At 45.3% G+C, this 24993-nt stretch overlaps 1 protein-coding gene across 1 annotated transcript; it reads left to right on the top strand.

Annotated features, from left to right (window-relative positions):
- The first annotated feature begins 2404 nt into the window (after nt 1-2404).
- Nucleotides 2405-16705, top strand: LOC133116804 (tumor necrosis factor ligand superfamily member 11-like). The gene is made up of 4 exons (XM_061226769.1): nt 2405-2615; nt 5169-5204; nt 13831-13972; nt 14394-16705. The coding sequence occupies exons 1-4, from the start codon at nt 2421-2423 to the stop codon at nt 14807-14809; spliced, it is 789 nt and encodes a 262-aa protein (XP_061082753.1). The 5' UTR covers nt 2405-2420; the 3' UTR covers nt 14810-16705.
- The last annotated feature ends 8288 nt before the right edge of the window (nt 16706-24993 follow it).

Genomic DNA, 24993 nt, shown 5'->3' with positions numbered 1-24993 from the left:
AGGTCCTGGAGAGCGAAAAAGCCATTACACACACGGAGCAGAGTGCCATACGTAACCAAAATAACACGTGTGGTTTTGTGAGAAAGCACATAATGATCGCGTATTGAATGATTTTTTACTGCCCGGTGCGGTCCCCACGGTTAAGGAGGGAAGAGAGGGAGGCGAAAGCCGAACTCTCGTCCTGAACTCGGAAACCCGCCCAGGTTCGGATACCCCTCCCCCCCCCCCCTGACACCGAGCCTGCCCCCGGGCCTGAGACGGTCATTATTTCAATTTGAGGCTTTTTCTCTCAGCTCTCGGTTTCGTCCCCGTTGCTACATCGGTTTTCCTCGTTTCTCGTTTCTAGACAAACAAAGCGCGCCGCTGGGAAAGGGGCCGTGTTTACAGCAGGCTCCGGGGTAAGAACAGCCTCCGCGCATCCAGGGCCCCCGAACGGGTCAGATGTGGTCCCCTGGCCCCGTTTGAAGTCCGGTAATAACGCTGAATGCCCAGCGCCGGCAGATTGCGGTGGTCAGCGACGACGACGGCCCGGCTGACCATTGTGGTGTTTAGAAAGAGCCCCAGAACTCCCCGACGTACTAAGCTGTTCTGTTGCCCCCCCACAAAGTCATTAAGATCACGTCCTAAGTTTGCCTAAAATGCACTCTACCCACCAGCCTCTGTGTATTTCCTGCTTTGCTGACACACTACCAAGTAAAACAATGACTTATGATCACTTTCCTCATACCTGTCTGTGACATTCAATGCTGCGATTATGAAAGACAGAGGATATGAGCTTACAATTAAGGTTTGTTTTTTTTGGGGGGTTTTTTTTTTTAACCATAAACAACATTTTTAAGCCATGGTAATATCCTGGTAAGAAACACATGGATGACACCACTGTTACAGATCTATTCCACCTATGGAAAAGTACCATGAAGCAAGAGATCGGTCACTGAGCAACAGATGGACGAAGGCAATGGGAATTTACTTCCTTCCTTCAGCACCACAACAACCAACCACAATATATCATTAATGTGTGCCTTTTTTTGTTTAATTATTATTAATAATTAGTTCGACCCAAAGAGAACATGAATGTACCTTCACGATACATTTGGGAAATTTGATCCTTGAAGAAGAAGAACCTCCACTATGACTGTATTTCAGAGTGCAGAGTGAAACTAAAGCTAATGGCTGTGTTTTTCCCCCTCCCAGGAAATACAGACGAAATTCAGACCCGATTCAGCCTGGTCTCTACAACACACTGATCCTACAGAGTCACTGAATCCCGTCACGCGCAAAATCAACCCCATAAACCGCACATATAGATTAGTTCCTGTTAAATTATTGTATTTTAGAGTCTCCTAAATGTTCCCAACACAGGGGTATCTGACATTAACCATGTCAGCAGAGGTGCCAAACGAATGGGGGGGTATGGGGTCTCAACAAATATTAAAACACTGCATTTTCTGTGGATGGCAGGGCGATGCAAGATCTTTTCAGGGAGCCAAAATTCCCAGGTGTCTCCCCTGCGTGCCAGTGATCCCGCCAATTTAAAACTGTAGGAGTGAACTGAAAAAAGTCTCACTATCGCACTTCTACCAGCACCATGACAGCGCAGGTTGAGGCAGTTTCTGTGTTGAATAACTTTCGATCGCACGGTTCGGAAACACGAATCAGGGAACAAGACCGTAAAGTTTGAGCGTTTAACAAACTATGAATTACGAATGTATGTGAGACGGACACATACAGTAGATTATGTACAAAGTACGATAATCCACACAGCAAACAGCACAGGTGTATGAACTATCTTCCTCCCATTACACATTTCTATATAGCAAGGATAAAATCTGACATCACGTCTATTTGCAGACAACTAATGTGATACCCCCTTCGAATATTATCGGATAGTTCCTTTCTAACGTGACCACTGGATTTGGTGTGAAATAAGACATTATGATGTAATTGTTTTGCATAAGTAAAACATTTATTCCAATCTGAAAACATGAATATTGTCTTTGAACAGTTAATTACGACAGCCTATAGGTACAGTATAAAGTTTATACCATCCCCCAGTTGTGATTAAGACATCATAATGATATATATAGCTATCGTAACATTTCACAATATTAACCCGAACAATGCTGCGAAAACATCAGTGCAATAATAAAGATGTTGTAAAAAATGTGTTGACGTAACTTTCCTTTAACTTATTTCACATAACGTTTCATTCGCGGATAAATTATACGCGGCATAATTTGTCAAACATAAACGTACACTAACGGTACAATACGCGGAGAGTAATTGACATGGCGACAATCTGATTGGCTCACTCGCTCAGAAAAGGAAGCAAACCATTCTGCCCACCCACTGTTCGCAGTTATGAAGCCTTTCCATCACTAACTTCCTCCCACTTAGAAGAATATTAAAAGCGAGCGTCCATGGCAGCTAATGACTATCGTGTTTACCTGCGGAACCCTACCGAGATGGAGAATGGTCAAGCCCGTTTCCACTCTGCCCCGAGTGCAGAACCAACTTGTCGACCCCTGGTTTTTGGAACCCTCGTTGTTATGGGATTGCTTCAAATCTTATCGAGTGTCGCGATCTTGCTGCACTTAACAGGTTATCTACACGAGGTAAGAGATGACCCGACTTGATCTGTAGCCTATCATTTAGAAACTGGTTGCGTACGATGTTAAAGCGGCATTTGCGATTTTGAATTTAAGGTTTATAATAAATAATCTTTGCAGTTGACATGTTCAAAAATATATTAACATCAGACATAACGTCCGTTTTCTCGCGATTCGTATGTACAGATAAGAATATGATGCTTTTCAATGAAAATGTTCTTTCAAGTTTTCAGGACAATAGGCTTTTTTCTATTTATCGTTGTGTCATCGTTACTTTCTGCCGCTGTGTAAATAATCCAATGCTAACTTGCAAAAAAAATGTTTACTTGTATCGTCAAACATTGCTACACACAATTAGTCGAGCTTTAGATTATTCTGCAGCCTAAATGCGTGCTTGAATGATTTCGCGGATGTTTAAGATAACATCACGGCTTGGCGAAGAAGTATGCGATGTGCAAAGACGTGTTTGGGAGCAGCAACGGTATGCGTCCGTTTCGTTTCTGTTCAACTTTTCTTGCGCTTTAACCGCAAAGTTCTTGCCAGTTGCTAACGAAAATAAACGTTGGACACGACTTTACATGTTACTCAGAAATTATGATTTATCACTTTACTTGCCGTGTATACTTATCTCCTAAAACCTAATAAAATTGTTTGAGTAGCCTAGTCGACACGTATCTTATCTCCGGAGTGATAAACCATGTTAGGGGCATTTGTTTCTGAGGGCTGCAGCTGAGCGCTATGTTGTGGGACTTGTTCCCCGTCTTGTGATAATATTTACATAGTGATATTTACTGTATTTAGGTGGAATGTACTGGCTGCATCCGTGTATTTGGGATAGAGGTCCTTGCGTTTCTCGTAAGCAACAGAAACGTAAGCACTGAAGTTCTGTTTAACTGCACGCTCAATTTCTGCAGTCACAGACATTTTCCACAGCAATTTTGGATAGAGGTGTCTGGAATTGGAAGATGTAGATCCAAAAAACGAAAACTCTTCGAAAACTCTCTATTTCACATATCATCAGAAAGATTGCGTATTTAAATTACCCGGAACAGTGGTCGTTGATAGAATATTAATCCGGTATCACACCCAGTGGTAAACGGCATGGCCCCCTTTACATTGACATAAATGAACAGCATATGCTGAATTTGACATTCTTCCGCCGAGTACAAGTCCAATTGGGTCCACCTGGTGGCCACACACACGCTTAGAATCACACAAAAGCTTTTAGTTTTTACGCACCGATAACAGTCAGTGGTTCTTAGAATATAAATACCATGCAGGTCCAGTCAGACACATTCTTTGGTTTCATATTCAAATTAAAATCACCGTATGATTTGGTTTAGCCAGGCATTGATACATTTGAGCCATCATGATAATCCAGTGAACAAAACTATTTTAATGAAACAATTTTTCAGCTTGAAGTAAAACAGCAACTTAAGTTTATTGATTCAGTCATAAATTACACACTTCAAGTAAACTTTGGCTTCTAACACACAAAGTGATTTTTACCTGCAATATTTGTAGTTATTTACACAGTATGGTGGTTTTAGTTTGGAGACCGCAAAGATATAAAGAGGCTCATTTGCCTTGGGTGACTCGCAGTATTGGCCTCAAAACAACTTTCCCGAGTGTAAGCACAGATGAAAATAATGACACTTTGTTTAGTGTGGCTTTGGCATAAACAGTAGTGTGTGTGTGTGTGTGTGTTTGTGTGTGTGTATGTCAGGAGCTTGTTAAATCCGGGAGCGTGGCCTAAACTTGCAGACCAGGACTAGAGGGGGGAAAGATGAATTTCAGTTGTGTTTGGCTGGGAATTTGAGATCGTCTTTGGGAAATGGGCGATCAGGGGGTGGGGGGGAATCTGAGGAATCAAACCTCAGCTCAAGCTTTGCTGTGGCATTATGGGATACAGTGGCCTCGATCTGATTAAACATAACCAGAATTAGATACGAGGAGACTGGGGAGGTGGTGGATTGGGCCGGATTTTCAGTAATCGCAGCCCAGGGGACGGAAGCCCAGCTGGTCCTGTTTTTCTGTGACTCATTCGGGAGCCGTAGATCTCTCTCTCCCCAAATCACCTGCCACCTTAGAGCCAGAACTCCCCCCGTGCCCCCAAGCTCAAACGCAGCGAGGTTAGCGGCCGGGCGGTAAAACTTTAACAAGTCGAACGGCGAGATGTGGAAAGGGGGCTGGGGTCGATGTATTCACTAAATAAACCAGAAAAACCGGGCAGGGGGGCCTTGTTTACTGGAAGGCGGCTTTTCAACAGAGTTTATGAGTGATGGCGCGTTTGGAGCAGAATTTAAACAAATAAAAATAAACTGCTCTCCTGGAAGCTGGCATACTGAGACAGATGATACAATTGCTTGGAATGAACATTTGGAATAAATTCATGGCATAACTTTAATGTTGCAAATTAATAACGGATACTTATTGATGAAAGAGGGACCTCCAGGAGTTCGGATAGAGCTCTCTAATGCTGCGGAATAATGTACGGGGGTCTTTGTGGGTTTTTTGCGAGTGATTTAATTACAGCTCTATTCATGTCGTCTCTTCCAGGTAGATTTCTCCTCAGTCCAGCAGAGGGCGCCTGAGGTGAGTTCCTGTTCCGCAGCCAATGACACCGCGCAGTCTGTGTTTGGGTATGAGAGAGTGGGGGGGGGGCGTTCAAATCAAGCGGCCCAAACGCCAGGCTTTGCTTCTGAGGCTCGTTTCCGGGTGTTGTCGCGAGAAGGCGCCCTGCTTTCGCTCCTGCGGTCGGCTCCAGTGTTGGTGTTTCAGCCCGCCCCCCCCGCCCCCCCTTTTCAATGGTAACAATACGGTAAAGATACAAAGGCAATCATTATTTCCCCAGACGAAAATGCAGACAGTCGCAATCAGTGTTTCATCTTCGTCTGAGGTCTCCCCACATGCCGATTTTGTTATCGTGCTCTTAGGACGATACAGAAATACTTTGCGGACGAATCGGGGACAGGTTGCATCACTGCTGAGTCAGTCTCTCACACGCTTAGCGGAGGTGTCGTGCTCAGCCTCCCTGCTGAGCAGTCTCGGGCCCCAAATCTTACAACGTGGCGGCGCTTGTAAACTTGACTTCCCCCGGGTTTCAAAACACTTTTCATGAGCACATGGACAGTCAGTGGGGTGATGCAACAGGCACTCGGTCCGTATGTTTTCGGCAGTCTATGATTCGAACCCGGGACCCCAGAGGGCAGAACACGAGGACCCATCGACTCATACACATCTGGGGGAGATCACTGCCGCTGAACACAGGAAGAAAAGGGGGGGGGGGGGGGCGTGTCCTTATAGTTCGGTCAAAGATGCTAAAGGAAGAATCTCAAGAATTTTCACTTCAAGAATATCAGCCGCTGCTCCGCTTTAGCCCGGCCGTTCGAGAGGCCGGGAAGTGGCATGAGAAAAGCCAGAGAAAACAGTCAGTTCCAACACACGGTGAACAACTGAGAATTAGATACCTTTTTTCTAATTAAATATTTCCCCCCCCCTGAATAAACAAACATTTTGTACCTAAATAGCTACGCTATCCGACGACTCGTGAGAACCCGATTAAAAAGTACGGATCAACAGCTCATCATGAGAAACTTTCCCACAGGGTCCCATTGTAAAAACAGGGTTGAGGTCTGCAAAAACAAGCTGGCATGAGCAGACTGCAGGTGTCTTACAGAAACACAATATATTCTGGGGTAAAATATATACTGCAGCATCCCACAATATGTTGCCAGTGTCATTAAAGAAGTATATTGCAATACATCTTTTTCCAAGATGTATTACATCACTGCACTGTGCGTGCTGTACAGACAAACACAGTGTAGCCTAAGTATTTTGGACAGTGACACAAACTTGGGTATTCTGGCTGTGTACTCCAGCACATTGGATTAAAAATGAAACTGTTGACATAAGGACGCACTTGTGTGCTCGGCATTCGCAAACAACCCGCTGTAATGGATGACTGAATACTACTTTCAATTGTGAATAAAAAAAACCCCCGTTTGACTGTGGAACAGATCAAGAACAGTCTCCAGGATGTAGGCACAGATGTGGGGGGAAAACTAAAATAAAGAAGAGACTACACCAGCATAACCTCAGCGGGTTCACTGCGAGATGCAAACCACTGGTAATTCCCAAGAACAGAATGGTTTGTAAAAAGTACATTAGACAAAAATTCTAGCATTTTGGAACAAACCTTTTTGGAGAGAGTTGAGATGAGTATCAAAGTGAGAGAGAGAGAGTGAGAAAGAGAGAGAGAGAGAGAGAGAGAGAGAGAGAGAGAGAGAGAGAGAGAGAGAGACTGCTCGTGATCCAAAGCATATCACCTCACCAGCAGGACAGTGAGCCCAAAGACACTGCTCAAGCAACCAAGGAATTATCAGGGCCTGAACGTGGAAAGTGGTTTTTTTTCAATCACCTGACCTGAATGCAGTTAAACGAGTTGCAATTGAACTGAAGACAAAAATCTAGAAGAAAAATAAACAGGAACTGGAGATGGATGCATTCCAAACCTGGGAGAGCCTTACCAGGGAAGGTGTCCAGTGTCTGGTGATGTGCATGGGTGGCATCTGTCATGGAGTCAAATGCAAAGGATTTGCAACCAAAATATGACGACTGTAAGATTGTTAATTTGTCTCACTTTGTTTGGTCCCCTAAAACGGGGGGGAATATGTATAAAAAGGGTTTCTATTCATTCCTACATCTGTTGCATGATATGGAAGCAAATACTCCATTTAAAGCTGACAGTTTAACCTCATATTCATTGTGTTCTTTCAAAGCCAATGTGCTCGAGTACAGATCAGAAGTAGGTTCACCTCTCTGACAAATAAGGGAATATACAGTTATGTGCTGTGTGCCTCACTTGTGGTCGAGTATGACTAACTTGCACCTTTCTGGTGTCTAAACCTGAAACATTAATTGTTCAGTTTTTTTGTTTTTTTTCAAACCTGAAATGTCAGATGTTGTGCATTGGTCGCAGTCTGGTGCGGAAGCTGAACTCTTTTTCCTGGAGTGATGTCACGGTTCTTGGCCGGGTCACTGAGGTCAGCAGCAGAAGCTGTGGTTTTGTAAACGCTACGCTTGTTTAGGTGTCAGCGATTCTGGCGGCGCTGTCCCAGAAGCCCCTGCAGCAGGGTGTTGTGGCGGAGCAGGTTAGGCAGAAGCTCACACACGGTTTCAGGTTAAAAAAATTAAATAAAACCAGGGAGGGGATTGGGCAGTGCCGTTCAGGTTTTTGGAGATGGACCAGGTTCATGGTTGTCGTGAGAAACACGGATGGTGGGCGTAGGGGTTTTTGGTAGTGAATAGGCACCACAGTGATGCTATGGAAAAAGTGGCTTTCACTGAATTCAGACTGCTGGAAATATGAATGTTTAGGGTCATTGTTTGATGAGGTCTGTATTTGCCATAATGAATTCTAAACCATTGCTTTGTTTTTTTTCCTGTGTCTTTTTCTGCACACAGTCTCAGTTTTACAAACTTGAATTACACTGCAACAAGCTTGGCGGTGGTGCTCTCTCTCTTTAGGAAAATGTTGAGTGTTAAAAATACATAACCAGAACCTCATGTTGTTGTTTAATAAGAGCAGTGTGACCGGAGCGTTTCTGGTCGGAGCTGGCCAGCGCTCTGCCGGCGATGTGTCAGCGTGGGCCCGGTCCCCGCGCACAATGCAGACTTAACCATCACGTTTGGAGCAAACACAAGCAATGTGGTGCGCGCGGGTCTGGAACCCAAAACCTGCACAACCGCAGGGTTCAAAAGGCAACGCGATGAACCCGCTGCCTGTGAGATCCAGCTCTTTCTCAAGAGCGACCGCTCGCAACTCTTGACACGGCTCCAGGGAATTACATTATTTTATTTTCAAAACATTCTGAGCCAGATTGGCTTACTGTATAATATGCATAATAAGATAAGTTACCACCAGTATAGACACAAACATCTACTGAACACTACTGGATTTGCAGCCCAAATCCCGAATGGCAGCTGGATATGCAGTTTTGTCTTTGTCTTCTTTTGGCGTTTTGTTCACCAGCACTGAATTCATTTTGGGAATCTGTTAATTACACAGCTTATCTTGCCCACATTTGTAGGTTAAATTGGAAGCTTTTTTTTTTTTTAAAGAAAAGAATATCTGCTCCTGACCATGTTCAGGACAAATGAAAGCCTGGCGGTAAAAATGAGTGTTGCCGCAAACATGATCATGTCTGAGTGCCATACTGAATGTACATAAGAGTACGACCCAACAGGACACCAAGATCTGCTGAACAAACTATGGGACATTCCAACTCATGGCCCACTAGTGGTCACTGGACAGTACTGCAGGCAGTCTGCCAAATCAATCTACATTTACATTTACATTTTGGTCATTTGGCAGACGCTTTTAATCCAAAGCGACTTACAAGTGCATAGGTTCTACCACAAGTCAAAGCATCACATTCATAACTAGGAAAATACACATGGAATGCTGTTCTAAACATTTTTTTTTTTTTGGGGGTTAGGGTAGGGATATCAGAAAGGGGGGGTGGGGGAAAATCAGTTGGGAGGACTAAGGTAGAGTTTGAAGAGGTGTGTTTTGAGTCTGTGTCGAAATAGGGGGAGGGATTCTGCTGTCCTGACAGTGGTAGGCAAGTCATTCCACCACTGAGGAACCAGAACAGAAAACAGGCGTGAACGTGCAGCTCGACCGCCAGGTGCACGTAGAGAGGGAACCATAAGGCGACCAGAGCTGGCAGACTGGAGTGGTCTAGCTGGGGAGTAGGGAGTGATCAAGGATTGTATGTAAGGTGGGGCAGTCCCCTTAGCAGCCTGAAATGCCAACACTAGGGCCTTGAATCGGATGCATGCGGCAATAGGAAGCCAGTGGAGGCCAATGAGAAGCGGGGTGACATGAGCCGACCTGGGCTGACTGGTGATCAGGCGGGCTGCAGCATTCTGGACCAGCTGCAGGGGCTTGATGGCACACGCTGGGAGACCGGCTAGGAGGGAGTTGCAGTAATCCAGGCGGGAGATGACGGATACGGCGTATATTATACAGAAAGAACCTGCAGGTTCTGGCAGTGGAGGATACTTGTGGAGCCAGGGTGAGGCAGTTATCAAGAGTCACCCCAAGATTCTTTGCCGTACGGGAGGAGGAAACTACAAAGTCCTCAACAGTCAGTGAGAGGTCGATTGACGGAGAGGACTTAGCAGGGATGTAGAAAAGCTCAGTTTTGGCAAGGCTGAGCTTCAGGTGGTGGGAAGTCATCCACGCAGAGAGATCAGCCAAGCAGGCAGAGATCTGTGTGGTGACTTGGGTGTCGGGAGGGAAGGAAAAATCTAAAAAGATTGATTTTAATCAAAGAAAATGAAAAAGAAATAAAAGAAAAATGAAATAGATAGTTGGACACACTTATTTTGTGCTCAGTATGTTTAAAAATACTCATACCCAGACAAAAAATAAACAGAAATCCATTGTGACTCATAGGCTGATAACGGTCCAATACAAGTGCACCGACACTTAAGGAAATGGCAGAGTCACACCTCTTGTCCTTACTTAGCGAGCTTGCACACCAATTCCAAAATGCTGGCTGGTACTAGGGCCTCTGAGAAGGAAAGAGGCAGTTTGAAAGAAGTGAGAAACGGACACTACGAATACCACTGAGCTCCATTTAACCGTTATTGGTTTGCCGTGGGCCACCAAAGTTTTTGAAGTTGTTGAAAATGGCTGCAAGAGGGAAAGGGTGGGGATTGGCTGGACTATGGCATCACATCACACACAGCCAATAGCAACTGGGTTATTATATAACCATTTTCATTGGTTAATAGCAATATTGTACCGTATGTACAAGTCAGAGGGAGCAAAAAAAAACTTTGGCAAGGTAAAAATGTGGCCTCTGGTCAGGCTCACTACAATAAAACTGTATTTCTTCACTTGTTGCACAGATTATTTTTAGCTCAGTTTTCTGGTAATGTTGTCCACACAAAAAAAACAAAGTAATTCAGGCAAAAAAAAAAAAAAAGATAATTTATTATGTCAATACATGAGACTAAAATGTCAGGTCAAGCCGCAGGGAGGATATTCTAAGGCAGAGCCGTGACCCGAATCTGCCCATGTACCTGACAGATGAAGGAGGCGGTTCTGGGTCAGAACCGCACATCACAGACCGTCGCCACAACGCTGGCAGGGCGCCGCGCTATTTTCACACTTCCCCCGCAGACATGGTTTCCACCCGTTCACCGCGCCGCCTTCGGCCAATTCCGCCCTGATTATGTTTGCGCTGCAGATTTCCCGCCGGCGAGGCGACTAATTCTGGAGCGGCGGCCGTTACCTGCTCCGCGAGCAAATATAGAACCCGCCGTTTCGGTAATTAAAGGTGAACCGGGGTCGTGTAATTGCCGAGAATCAGCCGAGAATGTAGCGTTCGGATTTATTTTCCACTTTTTTGTCTGTGGTTTTAATTTGTTTGTATCTCCGGGTAAATAGAGGAGGTTGGGGAACTGGTCTCGCAGTACAAATTCACATCTTTGTGGGGTTTGCGCTGTTTTTATACATCAGCAAGGCTCTTAACATGCTTTGGTAAACATCCAGCAGCTTAAAAAATCTAAATAGGAAACATGTACATTACTGTGGACAAGGGAACTCGAGTAAACAAATCAACAATATTATGAATTATTTCCAAGTTGTAGAATTACAGGTGCGTAGTTACAGACAGCATCAGCTGATGAACTAAGATTATGGCCAATATGGCGGCACAATACAGACAGCACGTGTGCCAAAGACTGCTGCAGTTGTTGCCCCGCGGACGCTCCATATGAAGTGGAAATGGCCAAAAAAGTAGCCAAAGAACAGTAATCTGAACCTTTTATTTATCAATGCTAACCTCTCAGGCAAAACCCCTGAGAATCAATCACTCTCTATACTAATGAAGTAAGCACGTTTATGTTGATACAGATAAAAAGTTGGTGCTCACCTACGCCTTCCGTGAATGTAAATCTTCTTTAAGATTCACTTGTCCTACATTTCTTTACATTACAATATATCGCATGTAATTTGGCTGTCGTTTTTTTTATCCAAAGTGACTTACAGTTGATTAGACTAAGCAGGAGACAATCCTCCCCTGGAGGCGGGCTGTAGTGTAGTGGTTAAGGTACATGACTGGGACCCGCAAGGTCGGCGGTTCGATTCCTGGTGTAGCCACAATAGGATCCGCACAGCCGTTGGGCCCTTGAGCAAGGCCCTTAACCCTGCATTGCTCCAGGGGGGATTGTCTCCTACTTAGTCTAATCAACTGTATGTCGCTCTGGATAAGAGTATCTGCCAAATGCCAGTAATGTAATGTTATCAAGAATAGCTGTGATTTGCAGCCATTGTTTGACAGTAATAACTGAAGAATCTTGGTACCACACATATTTAATTGAAATGCAGTGATCGAGTAATGCATTTGCACCATGTACACAGTGCTCACGAGGACCTGGCAAACAGCACCATTAGCTGAAGTGTATTAAATCCCTTAATTGCAGTGCATGTGTCATGGCAATAATAGCAGAGATTATCAAAACTCTATCTATCTATCCGTCTCAAAATCTCCACACTTATTGAACCATTTCCGTATGACACATATTCTGTATGTAGCACCTCCAAACCACAGCACTGTTCATCCCTCCCCCTTCTCTGTAAACGCTCTGACATTGAAATACCATTGGCTCTGGCAATTAGAACCAATGAGCTTGAATTACTGTACATTCATACAATGTTTTGGTACAGAGTGTTGGCCCGTCAACTTTATATTTTGAAACCCGAAGGACTATAAACACAGGCAGAGGGTGAGTCAACATGCCAGTGAGCCTTTTTCAATGATTGGAAGGGATTTACAAGTCTCGTAACAATGTTTCAACACAAATATCTTACCTATTGTACCTTTAATATTAATATAAATTCATGTTAAAAGGGGATAGGGTCTGTGCTTTTAATACGCAGTACTCAGTTTAGGAACAAACTTCCCTTTTGCTGATTTTCCCGGTTTGACCATCGATCATTTTTCCAGTGGAGTTGTTCACAGAAATGATGATGTCATCAATGCATGGCAACTGTTCATCGAATGTGGATGCAAAACCCTCAAATTAAAGCTTTTTTTTCTGGAGCACAGAGCAATGAACCTACTGATGTGTCACTGTCCAAATACTTGTATTGTATTAGACATTGTATCGTTGTACTCGGGGTATTCTAGCTGCCAACCGTGGTATGCTAGTTCGTAAGTTGATGTATTCTTCGGGGGTTCCAACTGTATCTGTATGGTCATGCTAGGACTCGGAACCATACTGTCCTCTAGGGTCCTCTTCACACTTGTTCCTGTGTTCGATCTGCACTATGTTGTATGTCGCTCTGAATAAGAGCATCTGCTAAATGCTTTGTAATGTAATGTAATACTTATAGACTGCACTGTATATACTTTAAGACGTGTTCGTATGGTTATAAAGAACGGACTAAATTGAGGGAAAGGTGCAATGTGATTTCAGCTGGTCTTTAGCCGTGGCTGCAGCAGGAGGGAGGGGATGTACTCTCACCCTTGGCTATGTGCGAACGGCCATTTGCAGGACACTGCAGTTCAGTTACAGTTCCTGAAACCTGAATACATCTGCTCTGAATGTGGCAATAAATCAAATGCCACTCAAATGCTGAAAGAAATACACAACTTCAGTGCTGAAGGCAGTCTGCCAAAATGTGTGAATCTTTAGCCTCATTGTTTTTAAAATGTTGAAGGGGGGTTATTAATTTAAGTGCCAAAATTCTTTAATGCAGCAAAAAATAAATTCTATATATGACCAAGAAAGAACTGAATCTCTAATCTTCAGTGTGCAGCCAAATTCAGACCATGTTTACTGAGAAATCTTTAAACTCAGTCATTAAACTGAATGTGCCATTGTTTTTTGTTCCCTGGATCCATTGGGCTTTTTTTTTCTTGACCTCAAAATATCTAGATTGGTTTGCAATGGACGGAGAAACTGCTTTTATGAAAAGGCTGTGTGTTTTAGTGTTATTTTATTTGGGACATTACTGTTTTTTGTTTATTATTTAAAACTAGTATTTTTTTCTCCCCTGTTTTTATAATATTGGGTGTTCATGTCCAGGGGCACGAGGAACACCCTTTGGTGCGGTACCAGATTTATTTGATCTGCTGATTGCATTGTCCTAAACTGTGAGGTCATTTCCTGACTACACCTGCTCCGCCCACGTGCACAGGAAGTGGAGACTGGACCTGTGCTCGCCGACGCACTCAAAGACCACAGGAAGAAGGATCCTTCCAGAAGATGCCAGAAAAAGCAGAAGGACCTCATGCCAGCTGCCCACTTGCCTATCAAAGCACCCATTGATTACGTCCAGAGTAAGTTCACCTCGCGGAACAGGAGTACACGTCAGCACATTTATCTTATGCGGAGTAACTTAAGAGCATACATGGTCCGCACTCGCTCTATACCATGTTCCACTGTTTCTCTCTCTCTCTTTCTGTGTACCATGTTCCACACTCTCTATATACCATGTTCCACACTCTCTGTACCAGGTTCCACACTCTCTCTCTGCTCTGTACAATGTTCCACACTCTCTCTATACCATGTTCCACACTTTCTCTCTGCTCTGTACCATGTTCCACACTCTCACTATACCATTTCCACTTGCTCTCTGTACCATGTTCCACTCTCTCTGTACCATGTTCCACTCTCTCTGTACCATGTTCCTCTCTCTGTACCATGTCCCACACACTCTCTGTACCATGTTTTACACTCTCTCTCTCACTGTGCTTCCAGAACACGAGGTGGAGACCAAAGTGATCCAGTGGAGCGAGGCCCAGGGCCAGCTGTACAACATCAGGTACCACGACGGGCGGCTGCTGGTGCAGGAGGGGGGCCTGTACTACGTGTACGCCAAGACCTGCTTCCGCTTCTACGAGCCGGAGCTGGAGCCGGAGCTGGAGGTGCGGGCGCAGCTCATCCAGTACGTGGTCCACGAGAAGACCACGCAGACCACCAAGCCCATGGTGCTGATGAAGAGCGGCAGCACCAAGCAGTGGAGGAGCCCCAACTACAACATGTACTGCCAGCAGCAGGGCCGGCTCTTCCGCCTGAGGGAGGGCGACGGCCTCTTCGTCAACGTCTCCAACGCCTGGATGCTGGACCCCGAGTCGGAGGGCAGCTACTTCGGCGCCTTCAAGACCAGCAACTGAGACCGGCAAACCCGCTACCCCTGCTACTGAACTGTGTGCGCACACGCCCTCCTCCTCCTCCTCCGACAAACATTCTGCACGATGTTTAAAGAACCACTGAGCACTTAAACTTGCAGGAATACTGACTGTTTTTTTTATTTTATTTTTTTGTCGTTTCAATGGCGGTGATTATCGGAGTTCACCATTTCAAAACTTAATGAATATCCTTCATTATTTCAGTAAAAAAAAAAAAAAAAAGTTTTTTTAGTTTTGATTGGAAAGGTTGGAATTGTGTCAGACCCTAATTACCTGCTAATGAAATCGTACAAACCCAGAACAGTTTTTCTGAAAATGTATTTTGCCTATTTAAAATGTTAAATAACTGCTTGCTAATTGTCCTGGGTTTGGAAAGTTTTAATACAATTTTCCTACCAATTACAGTGTGGCCTGACAATGTATTTTGACATATGATTCTTGCCTTTGAGCAATTCAAGAGAGCATTTTTGAAACTCAAAATTTGCTTTTACTATCAACAGTAAGACATTTTATAACAGGCCCTTTTTATTCTGCCTTTTAATTTATTATTTCTTGTGTGTGTTTTTACAATTTAGACAAACATTTTTTCATCATGAAAAAGATTTGAATGTAGACTGGCATTGGGTTGCCCTACACGTCTCATAGTAGGTCAAAGGTCAGAAGCATTGCCTTAAGGATACAGTCATTCCTCAGTGATGTAGTTGTGCAGTTTTTTTTGGTTCCAGAAAACATGGAAGAGATTATGTGCATTGCTCAATCAAAGATTCGGTGTAAGGCTTGTTGAAGACGTGACACAAATAGCCATGTTGTTGCATCTGTTGTTGGTTTGAGTAAGCATGAATGTATTATCGGAAGGAGAATGAGTGCCATAACAGGACAGTCGCCTGGAGAAAGTTTGAGAAGTTGCTCTTCATACTTTCCCCCTGGCCTTTTTTTGCGGCGAGACTGCACATTTGTTAAAGCTTGCAGTCTGCAGCGAGCTTCCGGGAAGGCGTCCAGAAAAGCTGCAGCTGCGAAAATCCTGAGTTAGGATTGAAGTTATGTTCGGAGCTCCGAGGCCCGCCGGATTTGGGAGAGCAGAGTTGTAGTTGTCGTTTTTAAACACGTGTCGGAGGAAGTTCGCCCCCCCCCCCCCCCGCCCCCTGCAGCCACGGACACTTTGAAGATGATTCGGTTCCCCCATCCAGAGATAAAAGCAACCTGTAAATCAACTGCACTGAAGGAACCAGGTGTCAAAAAAAAAAAAGCTTACGCTTGAGAAATAGCAGGAAAGACGTACTATATTCTCAAAGTTATGTTCTCCCCACGTCTTCCATCGTGAGTCCATGCAATCTACTGTATTCCTGAGATTATCTTATATTAATGAGGTGTGCTTTCTGAAGGCCTGTACCACAGATCGGATGAAGTCAGACAGAAGGGTTTTACAACCCTCAAAAGTAAGTGCAAGTGAAGTTCAAAAGCAATCTTATAGGAGTAAATATTGAGAGCATGAATTGTATTGTCTTAACAGACTTGTACAGTTACAGGAAATGCAGTGTTATGGGGTCTTGGGGTTTAGGTAAAACGGGGGGGGGGGGGGGAGGTCACGCCTTAACACAGGTGAAGTTTATAATGTTTTCCAGAATACATTTGAGTAGCATGTTTCCATGGAACGCAGCCTGGACTCTCGACAGATATGAATGTTCTGTGGCCTATTCGGATATTTGACAAATTCAGCTGCAAAAAAGGAATTGTGAGGAGCGAGAAGGCTTGGTGACCTGGGAGGTAGAACAGACATCTCTGTGGTACAGTACTGGGAGGCCCATCTCAGACACGGGCTCCGTTCGCTGTTCTGTGTCGTTTAAGAGTGAGATAACCGCCCCCCCCCCCCCCCCACCCCCCCCCCCCCAGCGACCACCACACACCGAAAGCCTTCATCTTTCCTGGGTCCCTCTCTCCCTCCTGAAATGTTTTTTTTTGTAAATAGTGCGCTTTGAGTATGTCTAAAGGAACAGAAACTGAAGATAGCTGGCCTGTCTGTCATTGAGAGAACTGCCGATTCTTGACTTAAGTCGTGGTGGAACCAGACTGCGTTTGGTGCACCTTTTAATTTAAATAGAAAAAAAGTTCCTTCCTTCCTTGAATGGAGGAAAATGAGAAAATGCACTAAATGTGTTTTATTTATTTGGTATGATTATCATAAATCAGAGACGGTTCATCTGCTCGGGAACACGAATGCGTGTGTAACGTGGGCATTCTTTAGTTTCCTGGTTTGGGGCAGATGTACTGTGTTTCTACCACACTTTCACTTCAGTAATGCTCAGCTGCTCCTTTCTCCTCACTGAAACGGAGCGGTTTCTTTCAAAAGAAACTGCTGGATTTTCTCATTGACAATTTTGTGTACAAATGCCTAAAGCTGAAAATTATGTTAGTTGGGAAGGATTTGAAGTTGCATTCTCAAAAAACAAAAAAACAAAAAAAAAAACAGTATGTGTGTTTTTATGTGCTTGTTATTTATATCACTTTGAGTAATAAAGTACTTTTCTAAACTCCTTTCTCTTCTTTTAACTGCGTGCATGTATACACTGTGATCATTTTATTAGGGAGACCTGTACACCAGCTTGTTAATGCCAATATTTAAATCAGCCAATCATGCGACAGCAACTAAATGCATAAAAGCAAGAGGTTCAGCTGTTTCTCAGACCAAATGACAAAATGGGGAATAAATGTAATCTAAATGGAATGGACCGTGGAATGATTGTTGGTGCCAGACAAGGTGGTTTGAGTATCTCTCAACCTGCTGATCTCCTGGGATTTTCACGGACAACAGTCTCTACAGTTTGCAAACAAAACAAAAAACATGCAGTGAGCAGCAGTTCTACAAGTAGAAATTCCGTATTAATGAGAGGTGAGAAGCTGACAGGAAGAACAGATCCATAACAACAGTGGTATGCGGAAGAGCATCTCTGAACACACGACGTGTCAAACCTCTAAGTGGATAGGCCACAGCAGCAGAAGTCTAATAAATACCTAATAAAGTACTCAGCGAGTGTAGATATAACAGGATTGCAGGAGGTGCACAGTAAGGAAAAGGACAGTACCCGGGGCACAGCGAGCGGAGGGGAGAGGCGCTGGGACTGATTATTTTGTTGACGGAGCGCAGCAGACCTCAGCCCGCGCGGAGAGCGCGCGGCGTGTGGGGTTTACGGCCAAAAGAACAGCGCCCGCAGCCACGGGGCGGACGGGCTGGAACCCGCTCCTCCCGAAATCGCACAGAAATAAATCGACACAACATGGCGCTGCACACTGAGGCCCCTCGGTGCGAGAGAGGAGACGCTCGGGGGGAAGAGTTTCCATGTGTGCTCCTCCTGTCCCCCCTCCTCCGAGATAACGCACGATACGTCCGGCTCATAACGCGCCGCGAAACGCTGCCGATTAATAATTACATTACAGCTATTCCATTCAGCTGATGCTTTTATCCAAGATGACTTACAGTTGATTAGACTAAGCAGGGGAAAAGCCCCCCCCCCCCCCCCCCCGGAGCAATGTTGGGTTTAGGGCCCAACCGCTGTGCAGATCTTAACTTGGCTACACTGGGGCTCGAGCCACCGACCTTCCAGGTCAGCAACAAAGCAATATAATTAAAGGCAATAAGTGCACTGAGATCACTGCAAGATGCAACTCATCCCCTCTGCCCTGTTAGAGCAGGACAGGGTGTGTTGAGTACAACTCATCCCCTCTGCCCTGTTAGAGCAGGACAGGGCGTGTTGAGTACAACTCATCCCCTCTGCCCTGTTAGAGCAGGGCAGGGTGTGCTCAACACAATTCATTCCAAAGATTAGTCACGATGAAACCGATTTTACTTGCCTAAAAGCAGGTGGTGAGTTTTAGAACGTTGCTCAGAGTCACCAGTTGAAGCTCATTGCATCTTGAAACTTTGGTCTGAACTGGACTTTAGATACGGGCCATAATTGGCCAACAATATGAGATACAGCAAAGTACCAATGTTTGTATGGTTTACTGGTTATTCAATGGAAAATTTAGAAATACAAACAAAAAACATACAAAAAAAACCCCCCACAACTGCACCTTTAACCTGTGCTGAGCAGAAACAACTTTGTTTTAAACACTGAGCCAGTTCAAAGTGAGTGTGTGTGTGTGTGTGTGTGAGTGTGTCCATGTGTGTGTGTGTGTGTATGTGTGTGTCCATGTGTGTGTGTGTGTGTATGTGTCCGTGTGTATGTAAACGAGAAGTACAGCAGTGTGTCTTGTATTGAGAGTAATACAATTTTCTCATGATTGTTTTTGTTGGAGTCTGATTGGACAAGAGTTGCCTTGGCAGCAGGCGGTCACGGTTGCTATAGATTCCGCTGGCCGGCTCCCTGATGGCTGCCTATGACTCGGCGCAGACACACAGACCGCAGGAAGCCTAGGAGGTTCAACACAAACACCCTGACCCTGAAGAGGAATCGTTCAGGGCGTTGTGTGTGTGCCCGGAGCACACAACCCCGCCCGTTCAATAGCTGTCAATCCAGACGGTGAATTTGGAAAGTTTGCCCCTGCCAATAATAGAAGTACTCGCGCTGGTCACTGCTGTTTTTGTCTTGCGTGCGGTATTTAGACGCTGGCTAAAGAAACTCCTCTTCCCAAGAACTGCGGTTTGGGAAAGCGAGCCGAGTTGGACACGTGCGCGCGCGGGGGAGCCGAAAGCCTCCTACGTCCAAATTCTTTTACGTGACAAAACGGCGCAGTCAGAGGTTCTCCTGGAAATGGCATTCGCACTCAGACCTACTTTCTACAGCTTGGCTGACGATTTGGAATGAAGTCTAATGGACACAATTAGAACGGTATTGATGGTTTCTGGTGATTTTAACAACAGTGTAATTGCATAGCAATTCTCCCAGTGCAGGAAGGACTAAAGGTCGGCACATGATGAATCTATTAAGTGATAGAAATTCTCCTGGAATACCAGCTTTCACAGGTTACCAAGCGGACATTTCTGGTGTGGCACCCCTATAGTATGTGCACATCCTAAGTCCATTTATTGGACAATCACAACACAGTGGCATCTTCAGCTTCTTGCCACAGAAAAAAGAAAGGCTGTTGTACACATTCATCACAAGGTACAGGTGCAGGACAAAATATGCAATTACCAGAGAGAACACAACATGCAGACATTGCTCTAATATGTTAATTCTTGCAAAGTTTCGACCAGCAAGGTCTCCGTCAGGCATAAGAAAAGGCTTTTCCCATCGAAGACCTTGACGGTCGAAAACGTCGCAAGAATAAACCTACTGGAGCAGAAATAGAATGTGGACATCTTCATTCTCTCTAGAAGTGGCAGGACTCCAGGTCTTGGCATCCAGCGGAGCTTGTTATAGTGTACAGTACTGAAGCCCTGCCAAGAACAGAGTGTGCAGGCACCGCCTCTATAATGTGCGCCGTACGCAGACGTATAGAAGCAGGGGTTCTGGCCGAGCAGCACATTCCTGGGGTACGTTTTATTGCTCTCAGGTGTTGGGATAGGGAGAGCCCCGCCGCTGGAGCTAAAGCACCTGAACTCAGGCTTCTGGCACTTGAGGATAGAGTTCAGAAATTATTTATTATTATTTTTTGTGATAATTTATAAAACATTACATTATCCACTGGCATCTGAAAAGAGAAGGAATTTTTCCCCACTATAATATTTTAACAATGTGGGAAGAGCCAATGGCAAGGGTGTTTCTGGGCTCATTGTTACTAATAATCAATCAATCGATCAATGTTTAACGAGGCGAGGGGGGGGCGGGGTTTTTAATGCGTGTGAATGAGGCGAGGGGTGTTTTTATGTGGTGGAGAGGAGATGGTCGCACAGGCAGATTTATATGGCAGCTGGGTTTTTCAGCACACACACACACACACACACACATGCACACACCCACACGCACAAACACACGCACACACCAACAGACACACACACACACACACTCACATGCACACACCCACACGCACACTCACACTCACATGCACACACCCACACGCACGCACACACATACACTTCCTCTGCTGACTCAGTTCTGGGTTTATGGGAGGTAACTCTATCTCTGTCCCAAGACAAGTCCTGGTTTCAACAGCTGTGGGTTTAAGGGCCCGTTAAAACACTAATCGTTTCCGTACCATTCTCTATAAAATGGGAGTTCTGTCAAATTATGCCATCTTAACAGCAACACACTTCTAGGAAACCATGAAAAAAAGCACACCAACGGTAAAAAGAAATCAATTCCTCAGTCTGCTCCACAGGTACAATGTCGGTGCCAACCCCCCATCCCCTAAATTTTCTGAGGAATGCCGGGAGGTCAGCAGGTTCTGTACTGAACGCTTGGAGAAGGAACAGCTGATTAAAGTGGCCTCGTACATCACAGGTCAGACTTTCAGTCTACGCCAATTGGCCCACTCCTTTTAATGTATTATTTTGCAGCAATTTACCTCGGGTACCCTGAAAATAAGCACGGCGAAGGCCTCAAAAACAATCCCTCCACTCCGTGACCCATACCAGCTTCACGTGTGTAGTGTAAATACCAGCTTTTAAAAACCAAATCCAATTAATTCCCCAGAACATTTATATCAAACCAACCAATAATGATGTATATGGTTTATGTTATTTAAAACAACGATAAGAACAAACGGTCAGCGAATGTTTGATGTTCGCATCGTGGCAGATTCTGGTTCTGGGTGGCGGGGGCCCCGGATCACTAAAGTCCAGTCAAAAGATTGGAAACCAGCAGGTGGCTGAAAATACAGTCCATGAGCAACAGGAACACCATGACAAAATAATCAGAAAAGATGTTCATACAAGAACCATCCCTCCAGCAATGACTCTCTGCAGCACCAAGATCATCAAGCGCTGTAACCCAATCTGAGCGGTAAGGAGGTTATTCGCCGGGGGGAAGGCGGCTTGGGAAGTTGCTGCTCTCGTATCGGTTTCCCGGAGGCGAGAAGGCGTCCGTCTGAAACCGTACCTCTCTTTACACATACGCGCTCGCCCAGCTGCCCCGGACTCCCGAGACGCGGAACCAACGTCAACACAGGTGGAGTGACGCTGGGAACCGCAACCATATCGATGCTGACCCCTCCCCGCCCCCCCCCCCCCCCCCGAGTGATCTCACACTTCTGGAAACCACCCTGAAATCCGGGATTCAAATTACGAACAGATCTAGGACAGTGGTCGCCCGTGGTTACAAGCGCATATCCCCCCCTGCTCTGAGGTCCGGGACAACTGGGTCATCCCCCCCCGCCCCCGAATAATGTGCTATTTAGCTGATGCTTTTATCCAGAGCGACTTACGGTTGATTAGACTAAGCAGGGGACAATCCCCCCCCGGAGCAATGTTGCTCAAGGGCCCAACAGCTGTGCAAGATCCACACAGCTAGGATCTTATCTACACCGGGTTCTAGCCGAGCACCTTAGCCACTAGGCTACAGACAGCCGTATACTTAATTGACACTCCTCCATGTGGACTTTCTAACTCAACCTATAGGCCAGTGGAGGATGGGCTTCCCCCTATAGCCGGGTTCCTCTCAAGATTTCTTCCCATCGGGGAGTTTCTCAGCTCTGTTTCAGGGGTTTTCACGCCAACAGGGAGTTCATGTGCTATCTGGGGGTTCATGGCTGATATTTCCCTTTTTTCCTTCCCTTCTGTTACCCTGTAAAGCGACTTTGGGACAGTCTGCTGTGAAAACCTCCTCGTGAATAAAACTGAATTGAATATCCTTCGGGGTGGCGATACACTAATTGCTCCGTACGAAGGTGAGACCGTGTGCGGAGTCATTCTGCACCATCCCGGGCCGCTCGGCCTTACCGCCAGGAGAGGACGTCTTCAGCACCCTGGAGAGCTCAGGCCTGGCTGGGGCAGTCTCACGGCAGGGCGTGGCGGGAAGGGCGGCTCCATCTTGACGGACTGCCATCTCCGTCTTGACGGACGGCCATCGGCGACCGCGTTCGGGCAGCATCAGCGAGAGAAAGCGCTGCTCTCCTCGGTCGATTCTCATTCAGACCCCAGCGTGGAGAGGGCTACGGTGTGGATCTCCACCTCTGTAGCAGTGGTGTGTCGGGCCGCGTTGGGACTCTATGTCTCCGGGACCATCCCTGCAGGTGGCAGAACGCACCGGCCTTTTCCATTTACAGCTGAATGGAGAGGAGAGAGAAGACATGGACAATCTGTTACTTTTATTCATACGTTAGCTAAGTTTTCGGTTTTGGTTTACAGAAAAAGAAGTCTCATCCCAGCCCTTCTCCTTGTCGTCGAGGCTATCCCGTTCTCCTGAGGGTTTTAATTCCATCTTTCCCCCTCCTTTCATCCCCTACGTTATAATCACTGGTATACCATAACATTCAAATCATGGCTGCGTTCACTTCGCCTTCCTAGAGCTAGAGTTTGAATAACAATCAAACTGACCTACACTGTCATTGCCAATCCGATCTGATTATTATTTTAACGTGCTTATTTACTGCTGTTTACGGCGGGGAATGAAGGAGGAATTCCTCCGAAGGTGCCTGGGATGGGATCGGTTAACCCACCAGACAATGTCCGTGATGAGCAGGGCAAAAAAACCCGACTGAAAATACCGTAAAAACAGGAAATGTTGCGGTGGGACGCAGTCACGGAGGAAACGCAGCCAACTGACTCACACACGGACCCCGTCCACCCCGATCCCGGCGCGCATGAATGCGCTGCCTTGTGCTGCTGCATTGTGGGATTAAACAGATCTGATGATTCAGATTTCATACGCCCAGAACACAATTAGTTAATCGCTCCACTTGGATTATGGCACATCAACACAGTTTACAGAGCATGACACAATTTCCCAAAACAACATCTCCAAGTGGAAATACTCGCTCACGTAACTGGCGTTTTAATGCGCTATACGAAACCGCATAGTATATAGGGTCAGATTCCAGATGTTTTCTCCTCCGTCTGGTCCAGAGTATTAGTCCGCTTACCGTTTTATTCCTGCTGAATCAAGAAAAGCATTTTGGGAAATACCTGCCTTGAAGGGTGCTAAAATAAATGAATAAATATATAAAAATAAAAAAAACGTGAAAAAGTGGAAATTCAAGAAAAAACTGAATATGGCAAAACGTTTTCTTGGCCAAGGAGGAAGTTGGCATATTGATTGAGGCAAGACGTGAACAGGGGTGATGGAAAAAGATTTTTCAAATAATCACATCTCACGCTCCAGAAATCCCCCAAAAAGGGCAGCTTGATTGCCTAATCTTCTTGTGCCCTCTTCAGAACATTCGCAAAACAGAAGTGGATGGAAACACACAATGATTCGCATTTTCTTTTGCAGATTTTTCAGAAATGTGCTTAACATTTGAAAAACATTTGGAATGGATGGAAACTTAGTTATTGACATGAGTGGCTTTAACAGTTATGGGTTCCATGAAGGCCCAGCAGCCCAAAACCGCCCTGACTGGGTCTGAGAGACAGCCGTGGTAAAATGTCCGCCTTCACTCTGGGACCACGAGGCCCGCTTCACAATGCCCATTTATTTAGAGAGAGAATGAGGGCCAGCCAAGGACATGCTAAACACACACCCGCTCAACACACACAGTCAAACAAACACACATACACACACACACACACAAACAAACACGCATACACACACAGACACACATACACACATACACACACACACACACACACACACACACACACACACACAGAGACACACATACACATACACACACACACACTCACAGACAAACACACATACACACAGACAAACACACATATACACACACACACACACACACACAGAGACACACATACACACTCACACACTCACACACTCACAGACAAACACACATACAAACACACATACACACACGCACACATACACACACAGACACAGACAAAGACACACATACACACATACACACACAGACAAACACACATACACACACAGTCACACACACACACTCACTTAAAGTCACAGACAAACACACACGTACAGAAACACACCACACACACATACACACCCATTTAACACACACAAACACACAATCGCACCACACAAACACACACACACCCACAAACACACACAAACACACACAAACACACACACACACACACACACAGTTCCCCCCAACATAGTTAAAGACTCTATAAAAAGACCCCTGATAACAAAAGCTGTATTATTATCATGAGT

Source organism: Conger conger, chromosome 17 (genome assembly GCF_963514075.1).
Source record: "Conger conger chromosome 17, fConCon1.1, whole genome shotgun sequence".
Classification (NCBI taxonomy): domain Eukaryota; kingdom Metazoa; phylum Chordata; class Actinopteri; order Anguilliformes; family Congridae; genus Conger; species Conger conger.
Note: the sequence above shows the minus strand (reverse complement) of the source record. Positions and strands in the feature narration are given on the sequence as shown.